Source organism: Gopherus evgoodei, chromosome 16 (assembly GCF_007399415.2).
Source record: "Gopherus evgoodei ecotype Sinaloan lineage chromosome 16, rGopEvg1_v1.p, whole genome shotgun sequence".
NCBI classification, from domain to species: Eukaryota; Metazoa; Chordata; order Testudines; family Testudinidae; genus Gopherus; species Gopherus evgoodei.
In genome coordinates this window covers 18,704,385-18,731,887 of record NC_044337.1, presented here as the reverse complement: position 1 = coordinate 18,731,887, position 27,503 = coordinate 18,704,385, and the positions used below count along the sequence as shown (strand labels likewise).

The 27,503-nt window shown below is 45.3% G+C and overlaps 1 protein-coding gene across 2 annotated transcripts in view; it reads right to left on the bottom strand.

Moving 5' to 3' along the window:
- COL5A1 (collagen type V alpha 1 chain) overlaps positions 1–27,503 on the bottom strand; it is a 243,899-nt gene that overhangs the window by 106,783 nt on the left and 109,613 nt on the right. For both annotated transcript variants that reach the window (XM_030535663.1, XM_030535661.1), the window contains exons 6-11: positions 25,568–25,714; positions 24,214–24,462; positions 16,385–16,549; positions 15,102–15,158; positions 8,997–9,038; positions 8,454–8,516 (exon numbers count right to left, since the gene is read on the bottom strand). In XM_030535663.1, the coding sequence (XP_030391523.1) occupies positions 8,454–8,516; positions 8,997–9,038; positions 15,102–15,158; positions 16,385–16,549; positions 24,214–24,462; positions 25,568–25,714 (723 nt within the window). The remainder of the gene's footprint in view (positions 1–8,453; positions 8,517–8,996; positions 9,039–15,101; positions 15,159–16,384; positions 16,550–24,213; positions 24,463–25,567; positions 25,715–27,503) is intronic.

Below are 27,503 nucleotides of genomic sequence, written 5' to 3'. Positions count from 1 at the left end.
TCTCAAAGGAGAAAGACAAAATAAAACAGCTGTGCGTTTGCCTCGCAAGGAGCAGTGTGATCTGGAGAAATCCACGGTGCTCTCCTGAGACAGGGATCATGATACGTTTCTCTGCTGAATGGCAGGAAGGATGTTTTCCGAAGCTGGTGTTTGTATTCTCTTTGTGAATGCTTTGGAATTCAGTTTGAATGGCCTGTGACGCTCAATAAATCGCTGCCGTCCCCCTGCCGTTTGGCTAAGTTCATTCACTCGGCATGTTGTTCTTTAATCATCCACTTGTAAAGACACAATGACAGAAAGAAACTGTTCGCACCTTAGGGCCGAGCGCTCGGGAAACATACACAGTTCTGAGAAACAAACGAATCTGCAGAGAGAGGCATGGTCAATGCCCGGCATAAAATCAGGGGAAGGACTGTCTATCAGCCTGAACAAACTTTCTGAATATGTCTAACCTCGTGGGTGCCAACAGACTGGTGTTCTTCCTTGTGCAGAGTCCAAGGCAGACTGGTGCCATGTCCCTGTGATGGTGGTAACACCACCAGATCTTTCTGATGACAGGTTAATTTATACCTTGGATATGTGGAAGAGCCTTTCCCTGCTCCATTGGTAAAGCCACACTATCCAAAGGAGCTCCCTTTCTCCATCAGCTCATTCCAGTCCACAGTTTCTTGGAAACATGGGGATATACTTGGAACCATCTCCCAAATGCCTCTTCTCCTTAAATCCCTCCTTAAGCCCTCTTAAGGTGATCTCTTCACTGGTTGTTCCACGGCTCCCTCCCACAGCTGGAACTCCCCGTGGTTTGGGGCAGTGTGACTAGCGGAGCTGCTCTGTAGCACTTCCTTCAGAGCCATGTGTGGTACCACAGCCATTTCACCCTCTCTCCCCCCAACTCCCCTCCACTCTTAGCCTACAAGGTTTGGCCTCCAGCTTGAGGAAGGACAGTCTGTGCCACAAGCTTGGTGCCCGTCTCTGAACACTCAAGTAAGAAAACAGCAAGTCTTAAAGAAAGAGGAAAAGAACCCTTCAAATGCAAACACTTTGCTGCGGCACTTAGGGTAAAGTCCTGACCAGGGCCCAAGTTCTGGGTGAGCCTGGAGGAACCATTTCCCCATCCCAGTCCCACCCAGCTCTGCCTCTGAATAAAAGCAGGCAGGTCTTCTTAACTGGTCTGCTGGTTGTTGATTGGTCATTTTTGCCCCTGGTCCTTCTAGGCCTCTGGAGGACTGTCTTGTTTGTCACCTGGTCTGCATGGATTTTCCTCGGACGGGGAGTGTCAGGCCACAGATGCCTCCAGCAGAGGGCAGAGAAAGCCTGACAGACCTCGTCACAGGCAGGCAATGCAGTGCTGAATGAGCAAACCAGAATTATGAATAAAGTAATACCAACATACTAGACAGCACCGTTAGCTTATGTTGATATAGCTGAGTATCATTGATGCATTAGTTTGATGTACTTGGCCGGTCTCAAAAATCATTCCGTTTCCACGTGTGCCTTATGCTACATCTGTAAAGTTCCACACACAAGTTGTATACAAGAATAATAATGCTAATAATAGATGAATTAAAGATGATTTGGTCTAACTTGTGGAGCAGATTCAATACATTCCTAGTTGCCTGGTTTTATTAATTCATCACTTTTCTATGCTCAATATGCTGCATACTGTTGGGTTACATTTTGTTTGACATGAAATATTTATAAACAAGTGGAATGTGCGGTCTGCTCCTGAATGCAGAGGCCGCCTTTTGCGCCTGGGTATGCAGTGAAAAGAGTCGGGGATGTCGTGCCTGCCAGCTCGGCATGGTCATTCAAAGGCAGGCTGGAGATCCTGTTGGCAATCATGGGGAAGAGCAACAGAAATAAGGGTACCCGCCCCGCCTTCCAGCCTGCCACACAAATGAATTCTTAGAAGCAGAGGACTGAGGTCATCATACATGATTAAAGAAGTAGCTATGGATGATAAGCAAGGCACAATTCATTGCTGCCCTGCAGCTGCACAGATCCCTCACTTGGGGAAATGCCCCAGGGGCAGAATTCCTTCCCTCCCACGTGTCTGAAAAAATGGATATTAACCCACGAAAGCTTATGCTCCAATACATCTGTTAGTCTATAAAGTGCCACAGGACTCTTTGCTGCTTTTACAGATCCAGACTAACACAGCTACCCTTCTGATATTCCCTCCCAGGGGAATTCCAGGGCAAGCCGGGGGTGGATGGGGACTAGAAGGGGCTGGCAAAACAGTTTAATGCCCTGATTATTCCTTGACTGCCTCAAGATGCAGGGGACACGGGCACTTTGATGTGAGAGGGTTGTTGTGACCTTATCCAGCAAAATGCCCCTATAAGCCCCAGGATTGTGCCCCCTCCCTCAATCTCAGTCACCATGCTGGGCTCTGCACACTGGCTCAGGGATGAATTATGACCAAAGTCTGTAAAGGGTTAACTTAACAACTCTCCGGCACCTTCCTGGCTGAGGCCACGCATTGGGGTTGAGATGAGTGGCTGGATATCAACATTCTATCCATTCCAAGGCAAGGATCGATGTGGCACAGCCAGCCCTCTCATTCTCAGTCATGCCACAACTACACAAAATGCTACTATTGTTCCATCAAAAAAATAATACGCCAGGAGTTCAAGTGAGGGGGAGCCTTAATGGGAGAGGTTAGGGGAGTGCAGTACCCAGGAAATACCTGCCAGATCCCCTGAGAGTCAGTGTGATAAAGCAGCCAAGAATCCTGTGGCACCTTATAAACTAACAGACGTTTTGGAGCATGAGCTTTCGTGGGTGAATACCCACTTGTACATGCATCTGACAAAGTGGGTATTCATGCTCCAAAATGTCTGTTAGTCTATAAGGTGCCACATGATTCTTTGCTGCTTTTACAGATCCAGACTAACATGGCTACCCCTCTGATACTTGACATCATGCAAGTGTAATAAAGAGTCTTAATTTTCAAAAAAAGGGTCCAAATTAGCATCATCACCACTCGAATGCCCTGATACCCAATAATCCATTTAAATCCATCTTAAAACCACAGCAGAGACCCTTCCATTGAGCTCTCCATGGCTGCATTTTGCACGTGCATATCATGAGGCTGTGAAGTTGATACTGAAGATCTGCAGCCTGGTGGTTACCGCATTTCCCAGTTGGCAGGAAACCTGAAAATGCAACCTCTGTTATGCTGGTGCCTTCAAGCTCAGAGTCTGTCTCAATGGAAGGCAGCCAGGCAACCATCTTGCGTTCAAAAATTCCCCTCGATCACATGCTACAGGAAGAAGCCAGGGAGAAGAGAGTGTTTGGAGGGCACTCACTGGAAAGTCACCCAACTTTGGAGAAGAGCCACATCATCTCAGGACACATCAGGGGGACACACGAGATTGTTTCTTCTGACTGATCCCAAGAACTTGCAGCAAGGAAACAGGAGGATCAAGTGCATCTGAGGAGGGATTTTGAACACTGTGCACGAAGACAGAATTGCAATGTAGGCCGAAAGAGAAGGCTCATGGGAGTTCACTATAAAAGGGTGCAAACAAAGGAACTGTCTGGCTCAGGCTTTGCTTTGTATCCATGCATGAGATCAAGTCCAAGAAGAGTCATGCCAGTGAAAAAAATGTAGCCATATCTTCCTGATGGTTGTTCCTCATATCTTGATATATTTCTTCTTGTGTTCTCATCTGTAAACACGTGTGTAGTCATTTCCAGCTGGTGTTCTGGTGCCTGGAGCCAGGCAAGAAGTAGTAATTAAAGGGAAAGGATTTGAATGGAAGAACAGTTGGCCACGTTTTGCACTGGTCTGAGCTCCTAGCTTACTGAGCAAAGTAGCCAGCACAGAGCTCATGTACTACTTAAGCCTTTATAATAAGGTTTAAGGGAGACTTAGGTGGTCCACAGACTTCGTGCTGGCTCTCTGCAAACGAGTGAATTCCAGCCGTCACATATATCAAGTTTATTCTGGTTTTTCAAATTTTGAGGCATTAAACAAACAAACAAACTGCAAGAACCAGAGCCCTAATAACCAAAACCTCAGAAGGAACTTAAGTGTTGGAATCTATTAACTTTCACAAAGCCTAAGGAAAGACACTCAAGGAAACCTATTCCCCTTCCCTTGCTTTTATCTGGCCAGACCTTTTTTTCTGAGCTCCGTCTGCAACCAGCTAGAATTGAACAGCCCGTAGCTTGGCGTGAAGACAGCTAAGAAGAAACGTGCACCTGTGCTGAAGCAGTCTCAAGGAATGAAGCAGCCAGCTATTCTCATGAGACGAGAGAAGCTGGCAGGCAAACGTAAGGCCAATGTCTGATGTTGGTTAGAGAGACAAATACCACAGCGAGGTGGGGAGCAGGTTTGACTGTGATGGCTAGCTGAACCCTGTTTGTTTTGTAGCCTTAGTGTGCCACGGATATACAACTTTGAACTAGAGTGTTTTGTCTGTGGCCTTTTAGACCACTCTGATATTAAGCCTGATTTTAATCCCATGTACACCACGGGTGTAACTCCACAGCCAGCTATTAAGAATACACACTGAAGCCAGATGCCAACTTTTTTTCTTTTGCCTAGAGGTAAATGCTCATATAGAACAGTGCAAAAGCAGATGGCCACAACCTATGGGGATGGGTCTCCCCTTGCCACGCCACGCCACGCCCTCCTAGGTGGAAGTTACTGCACCCGATGCCCTTGCTCTGCTAAGCCAACAGAAGATGTTCTGTACCAGTGACCGCTTTAGAAATCAGACCAAATGACCTGCCAGAAAAATGTGTTCAAGATCCTAACGAGGAGACTGAGGGAAACGTCTTCTGCTAACTATTCCCGTCCTCATGACGGTATTTGGTATTCACTGGATAACAGTGCCGGGGGGAACAGACACATTAGATATTCTTGCAGCTCCTTCATGGTGTATTGTCACTGCCATTCATCTCTCCTCTAGAGTTACCGAACAGACTCGGGGAAAACAGAGCATTAACTAGACTCCTCTCCTTTTGTTTCTGGGCAGATTCCAAGAGGTTTTTTTTGTTTTGCTACTGAGCTTTTTTTTTCCTCTTTGATGTTGAAAAAGACCCTTTCCATTACTTCGACCACAACAACAAGCTACAGGCAGAGTCTGTCGTTAGTGCTGTTTTTATTTTTAGGTGAACGTTTGGCACTCATCGAGCTTGCCCATAATAGCACACTTCTGAGCCAATGGCCATCTTCCCCATGTGCACTGTGCCAATCTCTCTCTCTCCAGACCTGGAATGCACTCTGTGCATCTCCAGAGAGGGTCCTGCACACTATGCTATCAATGCACCTCAGGGAACGCATCTAGAAGGGGCCCAGCTCTGCCTTTCCCAAACTCAAACATTTTGTCAATGGGACGCAGCTCTCCACCCCGTTTCACCCTCAAGTCTCCACTTAGCGGAGACCGCCAGCTGTGCACTGCGGTGTAAAAGTAGGAGGTGAGCGTGGAGAAATGGCCATACTTGACTAAGGTGAGAACAGTGGTGACCGAAGCCAGATTCGGACTGCAGACGGGCCAAGAGGTTCAGATTGGGCCAAATCTTCATCCAACCCCAATGTCTGTAGGTTCATAATGGTTCAAAGAGAGATAATCCCCCTGTCCATCCCTGGCTACCTCCCTGTCTTCAGCCCCTGACTTAACTATAGCTCCCTCTCTCATAGTCCCCTTCTTCCTTGCTAGTGAGGGGATGAGTCAGACCTGTTGGGAAGCTCTCCCTTAGGTTATCCTGGGTGCCCCTAAACACCCAACCTGATGCTGCAGCTGTCTGGGAGCCCCATCCCCATCCCAGAAGTACCCGTGACTTTGTGAAATAGCAGCACAAAACAATATTGCAGAAATACGCTCAACTAATCTAAAAACACCTCTGTTGTGTGGCCATGCACAGTACTGGCACAGGGCCAAGTTCCGCTTGCCTCACTCACATGCAGGCTGCTGAAATCAATGGGGTGTGAGTACGGTGACAAAGCGGAACCTGTATGCTTGTCCCTGGTGCCAAATGTGTTTAAGGGTGCACAGCCAATGTCTGTCACCCACTCGCAGCTGCAACGTACTGGGGCTGTACGTCTTAATTACAGTGCAGTCATGCAGACACTATTATAGCTCACGTGTCAGGGTTTTTAAGGTTCAGAACCAACGGTTCTATCCCTAATTCTAAGTGAATGCATTGTCTGCTTGTTGCAGGGTCAGATAACCCTAAGGGGCATTGGGCCTGGCATACTGATCAGCTGTGGCCCAGCTGAGACTGCTCAAAGCTCAGTGGTTTGAGCACTGGCCTGCTAAATGCAGGGTTGTGAGTTCAATCCTTGAGGGGGCTGCTTAGGGAACTAGGGTAAAAATCTGTCTGGGGATTGTTCCTGCTTTGAGCAGGGGGTTGGACCAGGTACCTCGAGGTCCCTTCCAACCCTGATATTCTATTATTATAAAAGCCAAAAATGTAGCTCTGTTGAGGGAGGAGAGAGTTTGGCCTGGCGCAGGATGAAAGGCCCTGGGCCTCTGCAGAAGACCATGGGTGAGAGGGACAGCAAGGCTTATATGTGGAACTTATGTTGAACTATTTTATTGTGTCTGAAGAGTAAACTGTGCCCTAAAGAAAAAGAGTATGAAAAGACTCTGGGCATGACACTGAGTATTTCCTGGTCTGGTGAGGGAGTCTATCAGGCTACACCGTAGTCTGTGGCAACAAATTTGTTCCTTACGTGCAGGCCAAAGAGAAACAGGCTGGATTTTAATGCACTGCGTTAGGAGATTACTACTTTTCCTCTTCTGCTCCATTCAGGAAAAAGTCCCTCTATAAGCCTAACAATCTAAAATTAAAGTTTTGCTTACAGTTCTTCAATGGAAAAAAAAACCCATTTCCTAATGATATTCACTTTTTCCCTCCTAAAAGCTTTCAGCTTGGAAATGCAGTGATTTATTTACTCCGGCCTATGAAATCAGATTCCTGCCGAGGGACTGTTCTAATTCCAGCAGCTTGAGTCTGGCTGTTACAGTAGTTAGGTTCTAGTGACCTCATCTCAGGCCTTCAGAGAACCAAAAGCAAGCGGTGGTACTGCAAATCCTCCACTAGGTGTCAGGCCTAAATTAACTCTACAGACACTGCCAGCTGCATTGTGTATGCAGAAGCAGGAGTTTGTTTCAGCACAGCAACTGTACATATTACTTCTTTGCTGTTTAATTTCCTCCTACTGGGAGAAAAATAGCATTTAACTGTGGCTGCGTGATTCAGAGGCAAAGAAAACAAAGCAGAAATGAAAATATATTTGCATGGTGGCTGTTTGGGAGCCTCAATTTCAGGCAGCCCTAATCAGAAACCAAGGGCTTGATTTTCAGAGGTGCTGACCACCTAGAGACATCCTGGATCTCAGCTGACATTGTGGGTGCCCAGCGCTTTCTGAAAATGAGGCTGTAGGTGTCACAAGTTGGACACCAAAATCCAGGAGCCTTGAAAACACAAATAAAATGTATCGGGGACAGGAGAGTATTTTGCCCAGCAATGAATTTAAACAAAATAATAAATAATAATAATAAAGGAAACCACCTAACAATCCGATTGACAGAGAATGCAGGTCAGCTGCTCGTGCCTGTCAGTAAGGCAGAAGCTTCTCCTAATAGAAAGACACAGTACTGTAGGAGAAGGATCTTCATATTGGAGGTAATTTGAAAGAAAACAAAACCATTCTACAAGAAGGAAAGCACATTCCTGTTATAGGCTACAAAGTGAAATCCACTGAAACCATGGCGCTCCTGTGAGAAAGAAACACCATCCACTGCAGGAGTGGTGGATATTTTTTGCTCCTAACAGGTGGATTGTTTAATTAAGGCTTCAGGTCTGAACTTAATTCACACTTTTCCTGTGCTAGAAGACTTTTGTGTCTTTGAATGAAAGTTTTTCACACCAACAGTCGGCTCCTGCATCTTCTGAATCCTGCAGTGAAACCTTAATTCTGTATTTATAGCACTGCACAACTTTCTGAGGCGGCAGACCCTGCCACAATGCAGAAAACATTGCCTGCCGTCTAGCATCTCAGACAGGCTGCACTTGCTTACTGAATAACTCTCAGACACATGCCTCACTTGCCCTCCGATTATTACTGAGACACAGCGTAATTACCTGTCACACAGGAATAAAGGATGTGGAGAGATGTCAAAGGGTTTCTTTACATTAAACTTCTTTGAGTTAATTGGTTGCCAAGTAACTTGAGGTCATTGACACATTTGTAAAGGGCTAGTGTGGACACTCCCCAAATGTTTGTTCCAGGTTCAAACATCTGTCCTTTACCCCAGGCTGAGTTCTGCTAGGCTTACAACTTCTCCCCATTTTGAGGCAGAAGGGCTAAAGTGCAAGAGGTGGTTGTTTTCAAGTATCACTAAGACCAGTTATGTTTGACACCCCAGGTCACATTTTAAAGCTCCACAGTGAACAACAGCCACAGCCAGAGAATGTACATCCATTATACTTACTCTCTCGCCAGGGTCACCCAGTGGGCCCACAGGCCCAGTAGTTCCCGGAGGTCCTGGAAGACCCTAGTATGGAAAAGACAGGGCAAAACATTAGGTAATAAAGGGAAATGTGCTGTTATTTGTGTGAGCAATGCGTGCACAAAGGAAAGAAACAGAATTGGAGCTGTCTATTTTAGCAGATGGGTGGCTCTAGCTTTTTTGCCATCCCAAGCACGGCAGGCAGGCTGCCTTCAGCAGCTTGCCTGCAGGAGGTCCGTCGGTCCCACGGCTTTGGCGTACCTGGTGCCGAATTGCTGCCAAATCCGTGGGACCGGAGGACCTCCCGCAGGCAAGCCGCCAAAGGCTACCTGACTACCACCCTCACAAGGACCGGCCGGGCGCCCCCTGTGGCTTGCCGCCCCAGGCACGCCCTTGGAGTGCTGGTGCCTGGAGCCGCCGCTGTTAGCAGAGTAAAAGTGACCCTGAACTGCTCTGAAATCCAGGTATGGCACATGGAAGCAACAGAGCCCAGAGAAGTGTTAAAAAAAAAAACCCTTGACTTACAGCTGGGCCTTCAGGACCGGATGGCCCTTCCATGAGCATGCCCTGGAAAACAGTAAGAGAGATTGGTCATTAGCATGGCACATCCCCAATGTGACTTCCGCAGTGGAGCTGAAAAGTCAAGCCCATCTTGTCTGTTCTTAGCTCATCCAGTCTTTTGCTGCTCACAAGCCCAACAGGTGTTAGCGCATCCCGGTGCTGAGCTGCTTCCACGTTGTTTCAGCAGAGTCTGGGTCCATTGTCATTGGCACACTACATCCTGTGCACTGAAAAGCAAAACTGTCAACCAGTTCAGCCCAGGCTGGGCATGAATTAAAGTCTTGCCCCTAACCACCAAACCAGAATCACACCGGGTGAGAGTGAGAGTAATCCTCTCTCATCTTAGTCCAAGGTCAAGCACATGAAAAGCCTTGCACTGTGCCTTGAAGGCCAGGAAAACCAAGCTTTGCTGGAGTGAGTTTTGCAGCCGACGATCCCTTCGCTCGGAATGCTGTCCCTAGTTCCAATCAAATTCTAAAGCATTTCCAGCGGTCTTTAAATGTCTTTCCCTTGCAGGCTTTATGCAGAGATTTACTGAGTGAACCTGTAAGATCATTGTGTGGGTACCATGCCAGGGTAATATTATCTCATCGTTTAAAAAAATAAATATTTTGCTCTTCCTTTAAATCATGGGTATGGTGTACCCAGTGGAGTTGGGTTTTTTTAAGGGGCGGGGGGGGGGTTGGAGGGAAGACAGGAGAGAAACTTTCCAATAGAACCGTCAGAGACCTATGAGGAAAGGACCAGGAATACAGGTTTGGAAGGATCCCTGGATCAAGCTCTATCCTTCCATTGTTGGACCACTGACCAAGTTCAACGTAATCCAACAAGGTGTCCATATTCCAAGCAGCCCATTTCACCTCTCGCCGGCTAATTTGTAGCCAGCAGAGTCATTTCTCCTACAGGATGAAATCAGCCCATAAAAGTCAGCAAATGTCAAATTGACTCAGTCAGGAGAAGCCTGGGAAGGAGCCAGCCCAGCGATCGAGTTACACTTCCCCCTCGGAGGAGGGTGATCTCCCCAGGTCAGGGTTGAAGCTAAGGCCAGTCAGTGAGGCAGAGCCGGTGAAAGTGTGGGCTGACGTCAGCGCAGCTGCCTAGGTCCTGCGCACTGGAAAGGGCTGAGCGGAGTGAAGCAGTTAGGGTACATGCAGCAAACAGGGAGTCCTGCCCCAACACCTGCACTTCTTCAGCCCCCCAGGAGAGAAAACAGATCACACTCTATTGCCAAATACCATGACAGCTCCCTCAGTGGGATACCAGCACGTACACAAACCCTCTGCAGCCATATCCCTTAGCTAGCACAAGGAGTTTTTATAGTACCGCTACCCATTTCTAGCTGATTTAAGGGCTGGTTTGTGGATTGTTTGGATATACGGAGGGGACAATTCTCTGTTGATTTAATAGGGGGAAGTCCAGTGAAATCAATGCAATTCTGCGGATTTATATTAGTGGAGAATTTGGTTCATGGACCTTATCCTACAGCAGTTTAACACCATCGTTCCACTGACTGCAGCAGAGTTACTCCCAATTTACACGGGTGTGAGAAGAGACTCATGCATGGCCCTCATTTGTCCTGAGTTAGGACAATGAGATTTTCCCCCTGGATGGAAGGATAAGTGAGAGTAGGGAGGGGTAATAGCTGAGCTGTCTGAAACTGATTAGCACAGCTGCAGAATCTGGAGGACATGTTGCCGCAGGCTTTTCAGGAGATGTGCCCATGCGTTTCATGGCAACAGGTGAGGTGCAGAAAAATAGAATAGAGGTTAAATACTGGGACAAGGCTGGTCATCCTAAAAGCAACTTGGGCAATGGGATGATCTGCCGAGGAATGGAAGGAGGTGGAAGGAGAAAATAAATAATATAATAAAATAATAATAATAATAGCCCTGGTACCCAGGATGAGTGAGCAGGGTGCAAACCTACCAAGACCACACATTCCTTGCTTGCTCTTTCCTGGTGTGCAAGGAGGTGGGAGCTATTCCTTGTCTCTGATCTGTCCTCTGTGAAGCAATGCAGGTTTGAAACACTTGGCCTCAGTGTGACAAGTGGAAGCAAGGGGCTTTGGTGGTGAAATTTGGACTGATGAACAATTCATACAGAAGCAGTATTACTGCTAACAAGGGCTGAATATGGATGTGCTGGGAGAAGAGAGGCCTCAGGAAACCTCTTCCTTTATGGACAAGGAGCACAGGACAGAGTATGAGCTCTTTACCTGGAGCTCCGAAGAGATGCTTTGAGTGTGACCTGGCTTCCAGTCAGTGCACCTGAGTCTCAAGGGGCCATGGTCTACAGGCTAAAAAGTATATCCGCCTAGCACGCAGAGATGTCACCAGCATGATCTAGCTCTGGACACTCTGTTTTCCTTTAGTTCAGATGAACCGGGGGCAATAAGTTAAGTGAATAGGAGGCAGATGGAACATGCCCAGCATACGGATCCTCATTGAGCCAATCTCTTCATGTTGCCCCAGCCAAGGCTCCCCAGTCCTGATCTGAGCAGGAAGAAGACAGTTCAGTCTTTATGGCCCATGTTGCTATTGGCCGCCCTCTGCTGAGACTGCTGACAAGGGACCAGTTAGGGTGGAGATTTAAGTTTCCCTGTTCTCTGGGAACGATGGGCAGAAAGCATTGGTTAGTTCTGCAAAGAAGGGAAGGGTAGTTGTAAGTTATAAACAAACAAAAACCTTGCAAAGCAGTGGGCTCACAGGAGCCCCTAACTGCACCCTTCCTCTCAGGCTCCAGTTCCTTTGAGAAACTGGACCAATTAAAACACCACCCATCTGCCTGTGTGGCAGCTCCGGAGACTAGAACCGTCCCCAGACCTCCACCTCCGCTCAGTGCTGATAAACTCCCCTCAGCTCTCCAGAAAGTCATTGCCCATATAAGGAGCCCCACGACCGTCAAGAGCTGCCGGGTGCCAGATTTATGTGGGAAATACTTGAAGCTGTCTCCTCAATGGCCACAGTGCCGAGAGCTGTGCTTCCCACAGCCAATCACCAAGGCAGTGAAGGCCCTTCAGAGAGGAAGGTCTGATTAACCTATTCCTGATACAGACAGCCTGGGCATCCTCCCACATTTATCCGTTTGTTTATGTTGGGCTCCGGCTGTGGGGACATCTGGAAAGTCTCCTCAGCGAGAAATTCCAGTGGTTTCCATTATCCGTGCAACGCGACAAGGCAGGGGAGCAGTATGAAAGGAGGGGGCAGGGAGGGACATGCAGGGGAAGAGGAGGGGACGTGGGATGAAATAAAAACTCTGGCTTCTGGAGCGAGAGCCACAGATTTGGGAACCCCATTCTGCTCTGACTGAATCCAGTGCCAAAGCTCCTGTTGGCTTCCGCGGGGGCAGGGTTTGGCCCCATGGCCTGGCTTCATAAGATGGCAAAGTGCTGTGAGAAGGTTGTTCCTAATTTGTTTTCACCCATTTGCATGAAGTCATTCCTGCCTATGTCTCAACTCCCTCCTCATCTCAAAGCCTCTCTTCTTTCCCCACTCCCTTCGCAGCACCCTTCCATTGCTAGAAGATGAAGGGTATTGCTAGCAGCTTTCCAATTTTGCATCCATGCCAACAGCCATCCCTTCTGGGCAGCCTCATAGCAAAGGAATTTGCAATGCCCTACGTAAAAGGACACAGACACGGGGAGCTCCTCAAGTTAATCTGAAGGGATGAAAATAAAACAGGACTGTTTTAATTTACTCGCTTCCATCTGAAGAGCCCAAGCATTTTAATAAAGGTATTATAATTTCTGCTGTTTTATAGTGCAGGGGAGGGAAAAGTCAGATGTCATCCTAAGTGTCAACATTTGCCATCAGTTATCATAATGTGGCATCTAAGGCCTCGTTTTCACTAGAAAACTAGGTGGGTTTAACTAAGTTGGTTGAGGTGTTTCACACCCTTAGTGTGGCTCTGTTAAACCAACTTAAGTCCCCATGCAGACAGCGGCTACGTCAACAGGTGATGGATACTTGTGGAGATGGGAGAACCCCTCCCATCGGCAGAGGTAGTGTCTGCACTGAATCACTACAAGGGCACAGCTGTGTCGCGGGTGTTTTAAGTGTAGACAAGGCCCTTAGTCACAGTTCAGAGGGGAAGAGAGATTTGCCTAAGGTGACAGAGCGAGTCTCTCTTCTGTTTGGCTTTGCTCTAAAGTTGTACAACAATGAACAACAGAATCCAGGAGTCCTGACTCCCAGATCCCTGCCCTCACGCATCTCCTGGAGACCTTGAGTGTTAATGCTGCCTTTGCCAGCACAGAAACTATTAGCTGGAGGGCACCATTAGACTCAAGACTGTGCTATCCTGCTGCCTCCAGCAAGTGTCAGCACTGAGTAAGGATTGAAAGACGGACTGAAAGAAAGGAAAGAAAGTTCAGAGGACTCCTCCCCCCACCCCCGCCACCACACCCCCACAATCCAGCAACTCCGAGCCGAAGAAAGTGCCTTTGCTTAAGAGAAAGAGCACAACGAATCTGCATTTATCTCAGCAAAACGGGAACCAAAGGAAGAGAGGAAAGGCAGCATTTGGTCTTGTTTATTTTCTGGCAATGGCTACATATGCTCCAGTGTTTTGAAACAGCTAAGGCAGCCAAATTCTTTCTGGATGATTACACTTAACTATTTTGTTCACTCTGCAACATTTCAGATTGGATGGGGCAGCCTGAGTTTAAGCAGGTTCCTTCCCCCTCCCGCCCCCGTATTTTAACAGAGCTTTCCACACCTCAGTTAGACAAACTGTTCATTTTGTTCCTTCGTCCGCAGAATGAAAGCAGGGCCCAGAAAGGAAGGAATTGACTTGGAGGGTAGGGAATGCCTTTCAAAAGCAGTGGTTCTGGGTGTCAAACCCTCCCCCCTACCCTCCAGGAAAGGATCACGCAGGAGAGAATCAGAGGAAGGGCAGAAAAAAACCGACTCCAAGAGATAGGAAGAGTTGTCCCCTCTTCTGGCTGTGTGTTGGCATTCTGCCAATGAAAAATGAGGTTAATTGAGTTATTGGTCTGCAATGAGTGTGAGCTTGGCCTTTCGGAGACTCAGGTGCAAGATGAACAGTGGTAATTTAAAGGAACCGAATACCCATGGGTCTTTCCTGGGGGTGAGGAGAGGGATGCAAACACGGAGGCAAGTTGAGATTTTAAAGTGTACTTATGGATGGGAAAGGGGCTATGTAATAATAGTTCTGTTCCCTGTGAACCTTTCAACCAGAGCTCACAACAACTAGTTGTTCCTCCAGTTAATCCCACCAAGGCAAGACACTGTGTGGGCGGGACAACTGAATTCCAGTCGGTTTCATGTGACATCAGTTAAATTGTTAGCTAACCTCTGATCACACAGGGACTGGATTTTCAAAAGGTGTTGAGCACGGACATTTCTTCTTAAAGCCAAGGGAAGCTGCAGGTTCTCAGAAGCTCGGAAAATAAGGGCAAGAGACTTTATCAGTGGTGATGCTGTAAAAACCGAAAGAACCCAGTTTTATTCTCAGATCCCACTAGGGTAGCTGGAGAGGGCTGTAATTCAAACCGACTACTAAGTAAAAGTCATTGGAGTCCTAAGACAGGCTCTTGCTATTTCACTTGTACATAACACTGGTAAAAAAAAAAACTGGCCAAAGAATTGTTACAAACAAAAATAGCTGTTTTGGGTGAGAGAGGGGAGAAAAGGAGCAAATTGAAAATTTTATTTTCTTTCCAAATTATCCCTATTTCTTAAAATAAAATCCCCCAAAATCACTTTCAATTTTTATTTAAAAAAATCCAGAAAATTTCTACCAGAATTTTTTTTTCATAAAATGAAAACTTTTCAATTTCTTTTGAAATTATTTCATGGAAAATACTGACCATTTCTCTACAAGCTGCAGTTGTGGGCATGAGATGTGACTACAGAACGTGCAGGCCTATGACTGCTTTTCAGTTCCATAGATGAGGTCGGGGAGGTAATATCTTTTATTGGACCAACTTCTGATGGTGAAAGAGAGAAGCTTTCGAGCTACACAGAACTCTTCTTCAGTATCATACAATTCCATATACAAATTCCACCCCCTGAAGAAGAAATCTTTGTAGATGAAGGGCATTCTTACCGGTTCAATTATTGCAGGCTCTCCCTTCTGTCCTTTCTCACCTCGTGGGCCACCAATCTGTATCACACAAGAGAAACACAGGCAGTGAGATAAACAAAGAGGATATAAACTTGCTGTCTCAATTAGATTCAGACTGGGAACCAGTAACATGACCAAGACGCAGTCAGCAGAGCCCATACCACCCAAGAACTGAACTTGGGGCAGACGGGTGCAGAAGACACATATTAAAAAAGGGGAAAAGACTAAATTTTGTTACTATCTAAGGTTTTGTTCCATCTCTGTAGTGCACAGCAGTTTCAGAGGTCAGCTATATGTAGGGAAGTATTATCTCCATATGCAGCAGGATAAATTAAGGTGACCTAATCGCGGGCAACTTTTCAATCAATTTTTGATCCTTTTTTTATAATAAAATGCTCTAGTTCAAACAGGAATTACTTGGGGGAAGTTCTATGGCCTGTGTTATGGTGAAGGTCAGATTAGATGATCACAGTCGTCCCTTCTAGCCTTGGAATCTACAAGTTTGTCTACACCAGGGGCAGCTCTAGCTTTTTTGCCGCCCCAAGCATGGCAGGCAGGCTGCCTTCAGCAGCTTGCCTGTGAGAGGTCCCCGGTCCCGCTGATTCGGCGGCTTGCCTGCGGGAGGTCCACCAGTCCCGCAGCTTCGGCGTACCCACCACCAAACTGCTATGGGATCAGAGGACCTCCCGCAGGCACACAGCCGAAGGCAGCCTGACTGCCACCCTCACAGAGAACGGCAGGGCACTCCCTGTGGCTTGCCACCCCAGGCACGAGCTTGGAGAGCTGGTGCCTGGAGTCGCCGCTGGTCTACACAGAAACACTCAGGAAAATTAATCCAAATTATCTTTTAAAGTGGATTAGTTAAATCACATTACATTTCTGTGTGGACACACTTTTTCAGAATTTAAGTGGCCTTAATTTGGTTTCGCTTAATTCATTTTGGAAGTGAATTAAACTAAACAGAAGTAAGGCACTTTAATTCTGAATGACAGCATCTACACAGGGGGTAAATGCAATTTAATTTATTTAAAATTCATACCTTTCGTTAATTCAGATTAATTTTTCTCAGTGCTCCCATGTAGACAAGAACTTGGAATCTAATGGGCCTTTTCCTTTTATAACTCCTACATATTACCTGGGGGAAGTGTAAGGGATTGAGGAAGTAGGTCGAGGTTTCCTGCCCCTCCAAAAGCTGAAAAACTGGGCTAAGAAAGCAGCTGGAAAGAAATTCAAAAAGGGTCTGGAGTCGGAAAGTCTTCCATTACCCCTTCATATTCTGTTTCTTGGTTAGCAGGCATTCCTGGCCCAATATCAGGAGAAACAGTTCGGTCATAGTAGTTATCGTAGTAATTCCCATCATACTCTTTTATTGTCTCTTCAGTAAAGTCTTTATCTTGGTCGTCTCCCCCTTGACTCGTTTCCACCTCGGCCTGAAAACAAGAACAGTAGCATGTGTCAGACAAAGAAGGCCCCTAACCCAATACATGCTCTAAAAACTAAGGGGAGGAGTCTAGTGAATCCCCCCGATAGAGAGGACCAGGGGCGGATAAGCTTTAGGATAATGGCCCAAGTAAATACAAATACAAAGCAATAATAAAAGAATGTTTAGTAAAGTAGCACCTACAGGCTTCCAGGGCCCACCAATGGACTCCTTCAAAGGGACTTGCAAGCAGGATTACAGATATAAAATACTACACCCATATGGAACTCAATATGACATTTCCCCCGAATTTCCCATATGCTTCATGAAATGTATTGCATGTGTAAAATACCCTGGGTGAGAAACCACGCAGAGCATGAGCAATAACACATGACAAAAAGTTCCAGACATTCCACATTAAGAGGCATGAGGCTAAATGCTCAAACCCTAACTCATTCCAAACCCCAGATAGCCCAATCTCCAGGTTAACAAGCACAGAGAAATTTACATCTGGTCCCATATCTAAAATTCATACTGAAACTGAAATTTATCATTATGAATCCCAGATTTTACAAAGACCCACTCCCCCCCAGTTTTTGGAAAAATCAAGGTTTCCCTATACTAGGATCTTCCATTTGTTCACTCCCAAACTGATCTTGGATCCAACATTACAGTTATGCTTGTTCCAAAAGCAGAACTTTGAATATTTACACTTAGGCATCTGAGAGGACCACTATTCATTCGTTAGCACACATTTCTCCCTACCCAAATAACTCCCTCTTCTGAGTCTTAAGAGGAAATATATGCAATGGTTCAGCAAACGAGGACATCTAGACAAAGCATCAGAATTTCCTTGCTTCTGGCCAACCTTGTGTGCAACAATGATATCATAGTCCTGTAATTTCTGTAACCTCCAGGCCAACTGTCCCATGGCATTCTGGAATCTAAAGGGCATTGTCAAGAAGTATGTCTGTTCTGAGCACAGATTTTTCTCCCATGCAGGTTATGATGAATATGGTCCATGGCTTTAATTACTTCTAACAGTTCAGAGAGAACTTATTTCACCAACAGAAAGGAAGAATTTAGAGCTGCTGTAATATGCCACCATCAGTTCCAATCCTTGTTCTTGGGCCAAAACTGCTCATATTCCATAAGCACGAGCATCTGTGTCTAATCTGAAGGGGTTTTAAAACATGGGTAAGCTAACACTAACACAGTGGAGTGCCTTTTTTAACTCTGTAAAGGCCAAGTATTCATCAATGAAATCACAATTTAGCTACCACCCTTGGGTTTTCTTTTCTCACTTAACATATGCACATTCTGCTATGTTGGCAAACCCAGAAATGAAAACAGAGTCCTAGAAAATTCTATATATCTGTGAGCCAGAAGGAATTTAGCCACTTCTGCATCACTTCTTCCCCTCCTTCATCCAGTGGAAATTTCTTTCTCACTGATCAGCTGACCAGGGCATTCTCTTAACAAGAGCTCACATTTCCCTAGATTCAGTTCAACAGTAATTCTTCAGACATTAGAATCTGTTGCTTGCCATAAACACATAACATCCTAACTGGAAGACCTTCTTGTTTGAAATTTAAAATGCTATAAACTCAAACACTGAAGTCTTCATATTTTTTTCCATTAAAAAAAAAATCAATTTGCTTGAAAAAGAAGCAACATTTTTTGAAAATGTTGACAGAGGAGGGGTTCGGTGTGAAAAATGGACATTTGGGGAAATGTTGAGAGGAAAAAAACCCTCAAAAATCTGGGTCACAAGCAGGCCTGAAAAGAAATCACCCAAACGTTAGTGAATTTCTTTTGTCACTGCCAAAGAGCCTCATTCAAACCAGATTTTCCACCACTCTCTTTGGTGAAAAATTCTGCAGATAAGAATTTGAAATTGTGACACCTGCCTCCGGAGGAGGAGAACAGCTTGCTCCCAGCAGAGCAGTCATCGAACAAAGCATATTTTTACCTTGTTCCCATCTTTCACAGGCGTATTTCTCCATACTGAAATGTTCAGAATTGCTTTGCTGGAAGTTATCACATAGTTATTAGCCACGATGAAATCTAAAGCCAATATGAGTTCATTGACTAAATCTGCTTCCAAAAGCCCATGCTCAGACTCCAAAAGTTTCATTCTTATAAACCCAAGTTACCCCATTTGTGAACTGCTGCTAGTTCTCCAATCACAGTTTCCATCTGAGTCCAATTTTATAATACCTATCCCCTAGCATTAACAACAGGCCTGGTCTAATGTTCACAGCACACGTTTCCTGATCTTATTAAAGGGCTGTGACCGGAATTTAGGAATTGCCACATTGGATTTAGACCAGCATCTCATTTCCAACAGGGGCCAGTACCATCTGCCTCAGGAAAAGAAACTTCCAGTAGATGGGGAGAGTGACCAATAAATCCCACAAACTCCCATATTATTTCAATGTTTTACTTTTGTATTCAACAGCTGGCAAACTGCCCTTTTCTGCTGTTGAAGAGTCTAATCCAGCCACCTCTGGCTGTAAACAAAAACTGTGCAGCTGCTCCATGTTTTGCCCCTTGGGCTGAGTGCCATTCTGGTTCTTGAACTGGGTGAAGAGTGATCATTACATCATGAGTGATGGTAAGGCTGGACTGAATGTTTGACAATTCGTCAGAGGACCAGGACTTGAGAGACATGTCTCCCCTAGTCTTTGTGCTGCTACTGACATTCTGTGTGTCAAACTGAGCATGATGTGTTTTCAAACCTCTCAACTGTTCCTTGTCTCCAACTTGAATCCCGTTTCTCGTCACAAAAATTAGGTACAGATTTAGGCTTCAAGACTGCAGGGCCCCATTTCCACCTCTCCCATGAGCAGGTTGGTGTACTGCTGCATTGCATTGGAAATTCAAATCCTTCAAAGTCCATGGTGGCAGGTAGGGTCTATGGCTTACACCCACTGATTTTAATTTTCAAGTGATCTCTTGGTCATCAATGAACTGGTATGTTGCTCACTTATTTGGCATGCCTACCTTGGTCTGAAGATATGCCCGACACATTAACCTACAAAAGTCCTCTCCTTGCTCTGATGGATTTTCCTTGTTCTTTCTTCCTTGGCTTTAAACAAACTTGGATCAACTCAGATTGGCAGATAGCCCGAACCTCACATTAAGGGCCTTTATCAGGTCAAGATAACTCATTCTCTTTTCTGGGGATTATTTCAGCTGCATCATTTGGTCTGATCAGTTTAAGCCAGCTGTTAAGCCTGCTGACTCCCTGTTCATTTTGTCAACCATTCATTTGCATCAAGCTATTAAAATAAACCTCTCAGGAACCTGCTTTTTCCCTTCTAACACTGAATGCTTCCGTGCAGTCCAAGCACGGACTGGCCACTCTCCCTTTCACCTTCCCATGTGTCCTGCAGAGCATCCTGGAGTTAGCGCTTAGGCACAAAGTCTTAACATGTTTCCTTACCTCAAGCTTGTTTCTTTTCTGATTCCATATCCTAACAACCAAATTGGTCTCTGAGCTTTTCATTTCCTCATCCAAGCATTTTCCAAAGTCATCAAATCCCATCTCTAGCTTCTCTCCTAGAGAGTTCTAGTTGAGTCAATGAATTCTGGCTGTTTTATATTTCCTGGAAAACCTTCTCACCTATTTGTTTGTTCAGGACTGGTGCTCAGTTCCTCAACACATTTTACCAGGCCATTGTATCTTTTCATGCAGCCTCGCTTTCCTCCTCCACTGCATTTTTTTATTCCCAATTGATTGGATTTGATCTCTGCCTTGAGATTTTCCTTCATCTGTTGCTGGCTCCTCTCCTGTCTTTCTACAGCTGCTTGGATCTCCGTTTGGCCAGCTTCCATGACACCTTTTAATTTATTCTGGGAAGCATCTTATGCCCAACTTTAATTCTCTTGGCCAGCCTTTGCTCCCTCTTTGACACCCTTCTCTGCTTCCCAGAGAGGTGTATTTTTTTTGACGGTATGACAACTAAATCTCCCTCTCTATTCAAGAAGCAACGAAAATCTCTGCCAGGTCTCCTGGGAAATATTATCCCACTACTGACATTGATTGTCAAGGCTTCTGGGCAGAGAGGAAGTCCAGAAGAGGGTTATTTCCTCGTTGGGAGAGAAATTTAGTAGGCACAGACATGACACTTCTAGTCTAATTTGATGACAACACCAATAAGGACCCATCTGAACATCAATATTTGATGGTGAGGGCAGGACACATGTTAAATATGGAACATTCACAGATGCAATCAGGAAACAACCCAAATTGCTCCAGAAAGCAGCTGTGTTCAAGCTTACAGCCAACCTTTCTTGTACCTGCCTCTGCCCATTTGGACAAAAGTGACAGATGGACCCCTCTGAGATAATAGGTGCCATGAAATGAGACATCACAAAATTGATTGTCTACATTATCTAAGTGTCTATCAAGGCCTGTCCAGTAACTCACTTGGTTATTGCTAGAACGAGGACAAAAAGGAAACAATTTTTGAAAAAAATTATAATTACTACCCTTTAAAGTTTGAAATTTTTAAGATTCAAATATTTCAAACAGTGACACAGCTAGCTACAGAACAGAGAGAGATTTTTTTTTTAAATTTCAAATTTTTCAAAATTTCTACCAGCTTCAGATAGTTGTCATTGGGTTGTTCTGCAGCAGGGTTTTGTTGGTTTTGTTGAACTTCTGGGATGGCGGCTTCCCTCCATATCTCAGTTAATTTATTTTTGAGAATGTTGTAAGAATTTCCACATGCCTGTATATTTAACAGAAACTGGCCAAAAAAATGGTGACAATTTTTCACAACAAACAAATGGGATGAAACTGTAGAATTTGGGAGAGGGAGGGGAATAGACCTGCTTGAATATTAACTAACATGTAGGGAGTGCAATGCATTTAATCCAAAACATAGGCCTGGTCTACACTACGCGTTTAAACCGATTTTAGCAACATTAAACCGATTTAACGCTGCACCCGTCCACACAATGAGGCCCTTTATATGGATATAAAGGGCTCTTTAAACCAGTTTCTATACTCCTCCCCGACGAGAGGAGTAGCGCTGAAATCGGTATTACCATATCGGATTAGGGTTAGTGTGGTCGCAAATCGACGGTATTGGCCTCCGGGTGGTATCCCACAGTGCACCACTGTGACCGCTCTGGACAGCAATCCGAACTCGGATGCACTGGCCAGGTAAACAGGAAAACCCCCGCAAACTTTTGAATTTCATTTCCTGTTTGCCCAGCATGGAGCTCTGATCAGCACGGGTGGCGATGCAGTCCCAAATCCAAAAAGAGCTCCAGCATGGGCCGTACGGGAGATCCTGGATCTGATCGCTGTATGGGGAGACAAATCTGTTCCGTCACGGCTCCGTTACAGAAGATGAAATGAGAAAGCATTTGAAAATATCTCCAGGCTATGATAGACAAGAGTCCACAGCACAGTGCTGTGTGACAAGCGTAATGGAAAGCCAAAGAATCAAATGGACGCTCATGGAGGGAGTGAGGGGGTACTGAGGACTCCAACTATCCCACAGTCCCCGCAGTCTCCGAAAAGCATTTGCATTCTTGGCTGAGCTCCCAATGTCTGTAGGATGAAACACATTGTCCAGGGTGTTTCAGAGTATATGTCGTCAATTTACCCCCCCTCCTCCCCATGAAAGAAAAGGGAAAAAAATTGTTTCTTGACTTTTTTATATGTCACCCTATGTCTACTGCATGCTGCTGGTAGACAAGGTGCTGTGACAATGAATAGCAGCATCCTCTCCCCTCCCTTCCCCAGTGGCAGACGGTACAATATGACTGCTATCCACCGTCATCATCAGCCCGTAAGTGCTCCTGGCTGGTCTCAGGTGAGGTCGGCCGGGGGCGCCTGGGTAAAAATAAGAATGACTCCCGGTCATTCCCGGTAGATGGTACAGAACGGCTGGTAACTGTCCTCATCATACCAACTGGGGGCTAAGTTCCATCAGCCCCCCCCCCTTTCATGTCTAAAGAAAAGATTCTGTCCTGCCTGGACTATCATAGCAGCAGAATGCTGGGCTCCTCTCCCCCCCACCGTTTAATGTCCTGCCTGGACTATCATAGCACCTGAAGGCTGCCTCCCCCTCATTTTATCTCACTAAAAAGTCAGTGTTGCTTATTCCTGCATTCTTTATTACTTCATCCCACAAATGGGGGACACTGCCACGGTAGCCCAGAAAGGTTGGGGGAGAAGGGAATCAACGGGTGGGGTTGTTGCAGGGACACCCCCCCGTGAATGGCATGCAGCTCATCATTTCTGCGGGATCTGACACGGAGTGGCTGTGCTCTCTGGTTCTCTGATACACTGGTTCTCTAGTACACTTGCCCCATATTCTAGACAGGACTGACTCTATTTTTAGATAAACCATAAAGGAGGGATTGACTCAGGGAGTCATTCCCATTTTTGTCTTTGCGCCCCTGGCCGACCTCAGCTAAGGCCAGCCAGGAGCACCCATGACAGCAGCAGACAGTACAGAACAACTGATAACCATCATCTCACCGCCAATTTACAATGGCACAGCAGACGGTACAGAACAACTGGTAACCATCATCTCACCGTCAATTTACAATGGCACAGCAGATGGTACAGAACAACTGGTAACTATCTCTGCTACCTTGCAATGGCAAATGAATGCTGCTGTGTAGCACTGCAGTACCACCTCTGTCAGCGGCATCCAGTACACATACCGTGACAGCGACAAAAGGCAAAACGGGCTCCATGGTTGCCATGCTATGGAGTCTGCCAGGGCAATCCAGGGAAAAAGGGCGCAAAATGATTGTCTGCCGTTGCTTTCACGGAGGAAGGAATGAGTGACGACATTTACCCAGAAGCACCCGCGACACTGTTATTGCACCATCACGCATTGGGATTTCAACCTAGAATTCCAATGGGTGGGGGAGACTGCAGGAACTATGGGATAGCCACCCACAGTGCAATGCTCCGGAAATCGACGCTAGCCTCAGTACATGGACGCACACCGCTGAATTAATGTGCTTAGTGTGGCCATGTGCACTTGACTTTATACAATCTGTTTTACAAAACCGGTTTATGTAAAATTGGAATAATCCCATAGTGTAGACATACCCATAGAGAGAGAGGGTCACCAGAAAATGTAATCACTTCACAGCATGTTTATTGTGGAAGCTTGAATCTCACCTTACTATTAGCAGACCTGTTAGGAAAATGTAACATTCATAACCATGAGAAATTTTGGCATTTCAAAATGAGCTTCCATTCCAAATGGGAACAAAAATTTGAAATACTGAAAAATTTCACAGAATTGAACTGAAAATGTCCAAATTTCAAATCAACATTTTTTTTTAATTTAATTGACAATTCTGCCTTGAAACAATTTTTTTATTTTGATTCTCCTGACTGGAAATAAAAAAAAATTAGTCAAAACCAACATTTTCCTGAACAAAACATTGACTTTGACTAAACCCAGATTTTTTGACAGGAAAACTTTTTTCATGAGAAAAATGTCAATCAGTTCTACGTAGCAGTGCTGTGTTCACACAGGGGAAATGCAGGAGGATTACATTTTTCAGGCAGGCCTTTTTCTCTACAAATGCCTTGGACACTTCAAGTTTTTCCATTAGATCCTTTGCTGTCAAGACTTAAAAGTAACAAAGAAAAGGACAAATCATAGACTCCTTGGAGGAAATTACATTGGTTGCGTTGGGGGTGATGACTGTGCTGGTGGGGACTTCTGCTTCGACAGCATCTTCAGTAAGGGTATCCTGAGTGTCTAAATCCTCATAGTTGAGGTCCTCGTAAGGGAGGGGAGTGTAGTACTCCTCGTTAATGGTTTCATAATTATATTCATCCACGATGGGGTCATCAACTTTCTCATCCTCTTTGGTCTCCTCTCTGTTTTCCACCACTGTAGGTGCTTGTGTGGTTGGAGAGGTGAGCTCCTATTGCAAAACACAAACAATGCCCGAGTTAGAGAAAGCAGAGGATGTTCTGGCTCTCTTATGGCTAAGACATGGGGTTGAAAATTCCTTTCCTGTCTAAACCAAGAAGACTCTTTAAAACCAAGCAAGCAGCTGATTGATAGCTCAGTGAAAAGCTGTAAGGACTCAGAACTATGCTTTCAGCAGTGACTACTAATTTTGGGTGCCTCGTGTGAGACCTACAGGCTTGATTTTCAGGTGTTCAGGGCAACTGATGGCAATAGGACCTCGGGTGCTCAGCAGCTCTGAAAATCCAGCCCAAGTGGTCTCAGGCTGGGTGCCCCAAAACTAACGGGAACTTCTGAAAATGTATGCCTTGAGATTCAGGATTCAAAATGCACAATAGAAAAAGCTCTGAAGGCAAAAGCAACTACTATTGTGGAAGTGATGTAGGGTTTGCCTACACTGTAAGTGAAGGTGTGATTGTAGCATGGGGTGACATTCATTCTAGCTTTAATCCAGCTAGCATGGGTTAAAATACGAGTGTAGATGCAGCACTACAGGCTAGCAATGAGAGCACAAGCCCACCGGGGACCCTGGATATGTATTCTGCTGAACTCGTGATGCCATGTCTACACTAGTATTGTTAGCTGTGCTAGCTAGATTAAAGCTAGCACGGATATGCTGACCTGCGCTACAATCACACGTTCACTTGCAGAGTAGACACATCCTTGGTGCACAAAGTTAATATTCCATGTAGACATATATGCAAGATCTTGCTTCAAGTACATTTTCAGGTGCAGACCATGTCTAATCATGCTCTGATTGCAAGATCGCAGCCCGTATTCTTCTAGCTCTGCTGGAGAGACTAGGTGTCAGAAACCACCAAGCTTGTTACCCATCCTCGTTCAGCTCAAAGTAGAGGCACCACATTACTATGGAAACCTCACACTGCATGCACAGAGCACAAATGCAGAGCTATCTACAGTAGTTTCTTCCATTTTAAGATTCCAGCCTTTCACCCACATGCCATTTGTGTGTCTATAAAAATTCAGAACAGCAAGTCTTTAAATGAAGCACAAGACGAAACAAAACAAGAGCTTGCCACCTCCCCGCCGTCACCTACCTCTTCAATTTCGGTCACCTCTCTAGCTGCTTCTTCAGCATTAACAGGCTTGGCAGTGGGTGCTTCTGTCTTTCCTGTATCATCGGTGTCCTCGTAGTAGGGATATTCATAATAATAGGTGTCACCTTCTCCATCCCCCTCAGTGTACTGCAAAGGAACCACAGCAAGAAAAGAGGTGAAGGCAGACAACTCCTTAAGTGAGCTCCTTGCCAGCTGTTGCTAGGCCATGTGAATTTTATATTCAAAAGTACAGTGACTTTGAAATTCTTTTTCCACTGGCATCTGCGACAGTGAAGCAGAGGGAAAACTAACACAAAAGAGTCACGAGTAAAGAAGGCTGAAATTTACAGAAATCTGAGATTTGATGAAAGGCTGCATCCAAATTTCCACACAAGAACAAGGGGGAGGAATTATTTTTAAGCCAGCTTTATTCACTAACCTGTTCGTAACACGTTTAGCTTTCTAATTTGATCAAGTATGAAATGATGGTTTTCTCCTTCCATCCTCACTGGCTGCTTTGCTTCGTGTGCTACCCTATACTCATCTGAATGTCAATCTCATAGCACCTGTCCATACATTGCAGTGGGGACTGCCTCTTGATTCAAGATACCAGAAGTCCTAGCTGACTTCCCGAACCTGATGCTCCCACACTGGGCCCCCAAACCATTGGAGGTGACCCTGACTAATGCTTCTGGACCATTTAACAGACTAAAACGATAAAAATGACACGTCAAAAGATGTAAATTCCCTAGAGATGCAGTTGAGAAAGGCTCATCATTTGGATTACTATAGGTCATATTATTGCCTTAGATGTGTACAGCAAAAAACTCCCTTGCACCTTAGGAGAGACGGCTCTAACGTTTCATTTAAGCTTTGCAATCATTAGTAGAGTGTCTTCTAAAACAATCCTGATAAAACATAGGTTAGCGGAGATGTAATGGCCTTGATCAGTGTGGTCCTAATAATATTTTTGGGTCTGATTCCCGCTGTCACTCACAGAAGATGCAAAAAATAAAAATTAACAATTAACTTTGCCTGGTTTTGCAGCCTGGCAAAGGCAAATACAGCAGCCACTCCTGCACGCGCGACCCCTTCAGGCACCATCACTCACAAATGCACATTGAAAATCAGTCTTTTAAGAGACACTGATGCCTCATGCAAAACTCTGAGAACTAAACACACAGATTCAGTTATGCTTGCGTGTTGCAGAGTATTGAGCAACACATCCAGACAAGATAGGCCTCCCAACACAAACATAGTGTGAGAAATTGCATGGATTAATTGTACGTCCAAATGGCTATCTAGGTGCATTTGTATGTGCAAATTACCCATTCTGGGCAACATTCTCATTCTCCGGAAGCCAGAGTGTTGCCATTTACTTCAGTGGAGCCAGAGTTTCATTTTTCGTGTACAGATTAGACAAATATTTTGCAAACGCATTTGTACTGCTAAGTATTTTTTTAATTCGGGTCATATAGACCTCGGTTCTGGAAGCTAATTAAGCACACGCCTAATTTTAAGCATGTGAGTAGTTCCGCTAAAGTCAATGGATCTACTCCTATGCTTGAAATACTTAAGAGCCTTCCATATTTCCCAGATTTCTTATCCTTCACCCTTTCTTTCTACTGATATTTCCTTTCTACCAGGTTCTTGCTTTTTCAGTGTTCATCAGCTCCTGTGATATTCTGCCTACAATATACCTGGGGCATAATTTTTGGTTTTTTTGAGAAATTTGTGACTAAAGAATAATAATCTCTTATATTCCTAAAAGCAGCAAAGAATCCTGTGGCACCTTATAGACTAACAGACGTTTTGGAGCATGAGCTTTCGTGGGTGAATACCCACTTCATTTTATATTCCTGTGACATATTCTTTCCTGAAAGATGCCAATATGCTTTGCAGACGGCATAAAATCCTTTCCGCCACCGCTGAAATG